Source organism: Sinocyclocheilus rhinocerous, unplaced genomic scaffold (genome assembly GCF_001515625.1).
Source record: "Sinocyclocheilus rhinocerous isolate Xijiao unplaced genomic scaffold, SAMN03320098_v1.1 scaffold686, whole genome shotgun sequence".
Taxonomy (NCBI): Eukaryota; Metazoa; Chordata; class Actinopteri; order Cypriniformes; family Cyprinidae; genus Sinocyclocheilus; species Sinocyclocheilus rhinocerous.
In genome coordinates, this window is record NW_015647963.1 from 170787 (window position 1) to 177539 (window position 6753).

At 36.9% G+C, this 6753-nt stretch overlaps 1 protein-coding gene across 1 annotated transcript in view; it reads right to left on the reverse strand.

Annotated features, from left to right (window-relative positions):
- Positions 1-6753, reverse strand: part of LOC107709510 (collagen alpha-1(XXIV) chain-like) — a 125639-nt gene that overhangs the window by 54586 nt on the left and 64300 nt on the right. Inside the window, exons 20-26 of the mRNA XM_016514004.1 lie at positions 5922-5975; positions 5570-5623; positions 5198-5242; positions 5003-5056; positions 4681-4725; positions 330-383; positions 124-177 (exon numbers count right to left, since the gene is read on the reverse strand). Coding sequence (XP_016369490.1) covers positions 124-177; positions 330-383; positions 4681-4725; positions 5003-5056; positions 5198-5242; positions 5570-5623; positions 5922-5975 — 360 coding nt within the window. The remainder of the gene's footprint in view (positions 1-123; positions 178-329; positions 384-4680; positions 4726-5002; positions 5057-5197; positions 5243-5569; positions 5624-5921; positions 5976-6753) is intronic.

The window sequence follows — 6753 nt, forward strand, 5'->3', positions numbered from 1 at the left end:
TTTCAGAATAATATGTTTAGATATTTTTACTGGAAAACAAGACAAAAATACTGAGTAAGAAGATCTTTTTTTGCAGTGCAATGCATTTTAATATATGTTTGTTAATGTGAAATAAGCTCTTACTGTTGAACCTTTCTCTCCTGGAGGACCCAAAGGACCAGGAGGACCTCGATCGCCCTGAACACACACAATTCAAACACAAAAACAATCACGTTTTCAGATTGATTTCAATCTAAAATCAGGTTTCACTGTACACCGTCATGTTTCATAAAGAGATTTTCTGTTGATCATGACGCTTGTGTGGTTTAAGATACAGACTCGGTTTTTACCTTTTCTCCAGGTTGTCCGATCACTCCGGTTATTCCAATCAGTCCCGCCGGACCCTGAACAACACAGAGAACAAGAGCTGGTTAAACACACACACACACACACACACACACACTCTCTCTCTCACTCACTCACTCTCTCACACACACAAACACACACACACACTCACACATAAACACACACACACACTTTACTTATTGACCATACTGAGCTTTTAAGACCTCTCATAGCTATCAATTCATGTTTTTTAAACTGCAATGTGAACCAATGACATCAAACAAGTAACGACACATCTAAAGATGACATTTTGTAATTAAATACAAGTGCAATTGAGATTTGCATCATATGACTTCTGAGGACTTTAAAAATATAAGTCAGACGGATGAATGTCTGGATGCTTTTATGGTATTTTGGCATTTTTTGAGAGTGAATGAATTGAAAGATAGAAAGTAAATAATACATGAGGGTGAGTAAATGATGACTGAATTCTCATTTCCAGGTGAACTGTCTCTTTAAGACTGTCCTGCATCTTCACACACTGACTATAATGATCTGTAATGATTCCACAGCGGGACACTTACTAACGTGCTAAACTGCTCACGTCCATCTTGTTGTTAACAAATCGATGAATTATGACAGTACGGATGAAATAAAGCTCTGTTTCCAGCGCCGCACTAAACACAATGAACTCAATGTGCATTCACACTCCCAGCACTCATTAATCATCACAGACGTGGAAAGTCACACTCCTGTACAGGATTTTCCATCGTTTCCATGTAAGTTGGTACAGTACAAGTGGGTTTTTGGGACGATTCCCAGCATGCACCATCAGCCCTGGGGAACTTTCCGAAGGGTTCGACGTTCCTCTGACAGATCATTTGTCACAGAACAATCATTACATCAGATATCTTTGGCTCGTCTGAGCTTCAGCTCCTACAAACTTTTCCATGTCAATGTTTCACACAGATCGTTCTCTATTTTCAATTTCCAAAACAAAGAAAATTATTGTAAGGTTTGAAGGCAAAATAATGACTTTAAGTGTTAATAAATTGCTCAAGATGAATTAGTAATATACATTATAGTTTAAAATTTTGAGGTCTGTACATTTTTTTATGTTTTTGATGTCTCTTCTGCTCACCAAGGCTGCATTTATTTGATTAAAAATACAGTACATTTTTAAAAAATATTATTACAATTTAAAATAAATGTTTATTGTAAAATATAATTTATTTCTGTGATGCATAGCTGAATTTTCAGCAGCCATTACACAAGTCTTCAGTGTCACATTCTAATAACTTATTATTATTATTATCAATGTTGAAAACAGTTGTTGCTGCTTCATATTTATGTGGAAACTCTGATATATTTTTTATAGGATTTTTTGATGAACAGAAAGTTCAAAAGAACAGCATTTATTTGAAATAGAAATCTTTTGTATAATTATAAATGTATTTACTGTCACTTTTGATCAATTTAATGCATCCTTGATGAATAAAAGTATTAATTTGTTTCAAACGGATAGATAGACTTTACAGTCTACAAAAAATAGCAAAATAAATAGCAGGGGGAAAATAAAATTTAAATTTATATATGAATTTTGGAAAATACTTATATATTCTAGCAGGGAAAATAACATTTAAATTTAAACATACAGAAGAAAAGAAATATAATTTTTAGTATATATATATATATATATATGTGTGTGTGTGTGTGTGTGTGTGTGTGTGAAAACACACCAGCAATCTCACGTCTCCTCTAGAGTTACAAGAGAGATAAAAAATGCTCAGATTTGCAAAAATGCCAAAATCTGCAATCAAAAACGAATTTCTCATCAAACTCCTCTAAGATTAAATGACCTGAGCTGCTGTCCATGTTCATTTATATCTCTAAACATCTGAGACCGAGAACATGGACATATTATATAAGAAACTATGAGGGGATTCTAGAGAACTGAGAAATAAAAAAACAAGCTTTCTGAAAGCATGCCAGACATCACAGATGTTCTTCAGGAAAGACACCAAGGGCACGCTGGGATTGATGAGGCTATCCATATTTTCCTGGAAGAGCCGAGCGACGGCCAGCAGTACATAGATCTGCTGTAACAGTCACTACATCAAAATGTGTCATCGAAACCTCAGAGGACAGATATTTTGCAGCTAAAAACACTCCAGATATGTCAAAAGCCACATTAAAGCATCTACATCATCCAGCAGCTACTTTTCGATTATAACCGAAATGATTCTGTTATTGTGAGTCCTCCGAGAAAATGCCTGCTGGATGATTTTAGTGTGATATCAATCCTAACGCCAACTGAAACCCATGTTTGGATGCCGTCTAGTGGATGAAGATGAAGCTACAAGAAATGAAAGCGACTCCAGCCTGTATCACACTTAAAAATAGGCAACAATTATGTCACAAAATAGAAAAGCATTTCAAAAACTGAAAGTGTAAAAATGTTACAGAAGTTTAAATTTACTGTAAAGAAATGTGTACTTGTACTTGTACTTGTATTTTTTTTTTAATATAAAATAAATATTTTACAAAATATTTTGAAACCTAAAATTAAAGCCATATGTCTTAACTAAGTTATGTTCCAAATTTGAAGTTGATATTAAAAAAATGTAGGTTCCTGTGAGATTTTGTTGGTGCTATACCAAAAATAGCCACCAGGTGACACCCAAACTCCAGTGAATTTTGAAAAATGCATTTTCCTGTCACAAATTTATAAATGTATGTCACAATATTAGTTCTACTACAAAATAACTACCAAAGATGGAACCATGAGGCTTCAGACCTTTCCAAATTAGTTTTGTCAAAATTAGCAAAAGTTTTGATTATAAAATATTGTAGCAAAGGGGGAGGAGCACACTGAAAGGTTTTAAGGACCATTTCCATGGTAACATAATGTCCGAAATCGACTTTCACTGGGTGAATTTTGAGTGTTTAAGCTATTGAATGATAACTAATTTATAATTACTAAAATATGTGATGGGGGGGAAAAAGGCAATAAAAAAGTGCCAAGCATCCAGCTAGCGGAAAAACCCAGAGATCAAAATACCGCGCCGAAGAACCAATAACGACTTTGAACTTTTAATCTGCAAGTTTTTTGTGCTAAAAAGTCAGAGTTGGTGTAAATGGACTTTAAAAGGTTGAGAACTTCAGCAACTAATCTGCAGATTTAAACCATTTTCCCCTCCGTCTGATCTTGTCCTGCTCATTTCGAAAGTGATGTCATGGCGTTCATTAAAGACTCTGTGTTCTCCAGATTGCTGTTCTTGAAGTGGGGCCGTCTGGGCCCCTGCACAGATTTTCTGCGGCTGATCTCTAATGCGTCACACATGTGAGCTCGTACACTATAGACTAACACAAACCAGAATGCAAATATTATGACTTGAGTTCATCACACAGAAATACAGCGCACATGTTTTCTGTGTCGTATCTAAAGCAAATCCTCCTCACACAGACGTGAATGCAGTCTCGTCTTCCCATCGGAAGATGGAGCGAAACCGCGGGATAAACGTTTTTCCAAGAGCAATCGCTGCGTGTGTCCTAAATCCCTCTGGAGAAGTTCACAAGAGCGAGGAAGTTCTCATGAAACGCATTAAAAGGCTCTTTTTAACTCAGCACTGTTTTCTCACACAGCGTTAGATCCTCACAACACATCTCTGATTTTACAAGAGCATAAACAAACAAACAACACGAAAACAAACACGTTTGCTCAATGAAACTTCACAACTGTGAAATGGAAAACTGCAAGTAATTCAACAAAAAACAATGTAACTAAGAGTTCAGTCAGCGTAACAAATTTGTTTACAAAAAAACACGGATGGACAGATGGACGGATAGACAGACAGACAGACAGACAGATAGATAGATAGATAGATAGATAGATGATAGACAGACAGACAGACAGACAGACAGATATAGATAGACAGATAGATAGATAGACAGACAGACAGACAGACAGACAGACAGACAGATAGATAGATAGATAGATAGATACATGATAGATAGACAGACACAGACAGACAGACAGAAAGAAAGACAGATAGACAGACAGACAGACAGACAGACAGACAGACAGACAGATAGACAGACAGACAGACAGACAGACAGATAGATAGACAGAGAGACAGGCAGACAGACAGACAAATAGATAGATAGATAGATAGATAGATAGATAGATTGATAGACAGACACAGACAGACAGATAGATAGATAGACAGACAGACAGACAGACAGATAGATAGATAGATAGATATAGATAGATAGATAGATAGATAGATAGACAGATACATGATAGACAGACAGACAGACAGACAGATAGATAGATAGATAGATATTTGTACTTACAGGGGGGCCGTGTTTCCCAGGATTCCCTGGGTCACCAATTTCTCCCTGGGAAGAAAAAAAGACAAAAATGAATATCAAAATCAGATCACCAAAATGAAACACTTGAATCATCAAGAATCTATGACTGTAAACCAAACCCTAATATTAATTTATCATCTGTGAGAAATCTCACATTTGGCCTGGATGGCTGATATACTGGCCAATCAGAGAATGATGTGAACAATCACACAGAAACATTGGGAAATACTGGATATAATATCGCCGTTGGGTTTTTTGTATATTGGACAGATGGGATAATTTCTGCTGGTGAGGAGACACTTACCTTCAGGCCTTCAGGTCCTGGTTCACCAATGAATCCTTTCCGACCAATTCGGCCCTGTAATGGATGAACAAACACACACATATAGGTGTGACTGTAAATGCATTTGTCTGTATACATTCAGTACAACAAATTACTACATCACATCTCCTCATCTGAGTTTAATCAAGGTGATTCTTGAAAAAGAATAACACTTACAGTGGGACCAGGCTTTCCAGGTGGACCCGGGGGGCCTTCGTCTCCCTAGAGAAACACACAAGGAAGCGTTTTGGTAAATATTCAGCAATCAGATTTCACAGAACATCGCCCGTAGACAAGAAAACATTCCTTCAACGTACACATCATACCACAAGCTTGCAGAGAAACGAGGCGATGAAAGAAAAGCAGAAGAACATCACTGAACTGACTCTACTGCAGCTCTATTCTATTGTAGAGGTGACAGACAGACAGACAGACAGACAGATAGATAGACAGACAGACAGACAGACAGACAGATAGATAGATAGATAGATAGATAGATAGATAGATAGATCTGTCTGTTGTGTTTGAGATTGGAGATGAACACTTTACCTCTGTTCCTTTTGGCCCTGGTGGTCCCTGGGCGCCTCGGGCTCCTTGAAGACCCTAGACACACACACGCGCACACACACACACACACACACACACAATTCTGTGCAGTGAGGAACACTGGGAAAAGCAGGTGTCTTTATATAAAAAAACTCACATACTGGGTAAGAGTAACAAAACATCTCTAGTGAGGGGCCTCGCTGTCTACTATCGAAAAGTAAGCTATCTCAGAAGGCAGCATAAGATTGATGCCACCTTTTGGAACAAATACAATGCTATACAGGCGTCTAGGCAAGCAGCTGTCTAGATTTTGGAACAACAAACATTCATGATTTTAATCAGAGAACATATGCACCTTTGGTCCCAGGGGGCCGTTGGGTCCTGGTGCACCAATGTCTCCTGGGAAACCCTACAAAACATGAACAGAAATACATAAAGAACATATTATGAGCTTCACCTTACATTCACCTTGTACGGTGATTAACGGCTGCCGCCTCTGTCATTACAGCTCCGCCCACCTGTCATCAGACCACACCCACTTGCTGTAAATTAGGGTCAGGCAGGGCAGGGTTTACATTTGTAACTAGTATTTTCTATACTTAAGAGAATTATTGTGTTATTCAACAGAAATGTTCAACTAGAGTGAGTTTTGTGTGTGTTGACGTGTTCTTTTTGGCTTGTTTTGATGTGAATGGACAGTGAGAGGTAATGGAGATCCAAAATCCATCCAAAGCAAAGTCCAGCATTAGTTTGACAGCATATTTAAACCACTCCACCCGTTCACATGCATGAAAGAAGAAGAGTTTACTACTGCTGATGTCTCTCTCGGGTCAGAAGCTCATTTTAGAGCACTTGGCATTGAGAGGAATGCTGAGGATCTGATGTTTTTCTCTTGATGTCAACAAAAATGTCATTCAAAATGCATTTTATTTCGTAATATGACCAAATGCAATATGACCAAATTTTCGAAGATATTTAAAAAAATATCTGAAACGTATATTATTATTATTATTTATAATAATATTAACATTACTAATAATTAATTATAAATAATATTACATAATTATTGTTGTAATTAAAATATTATTTAATAATAATTCTAATAAATAAATACATACTATATATATATATATATATATATGCTGTGGGTCTGATGAAGTCCACATGAAGGGTCTTTTGCAATGCAT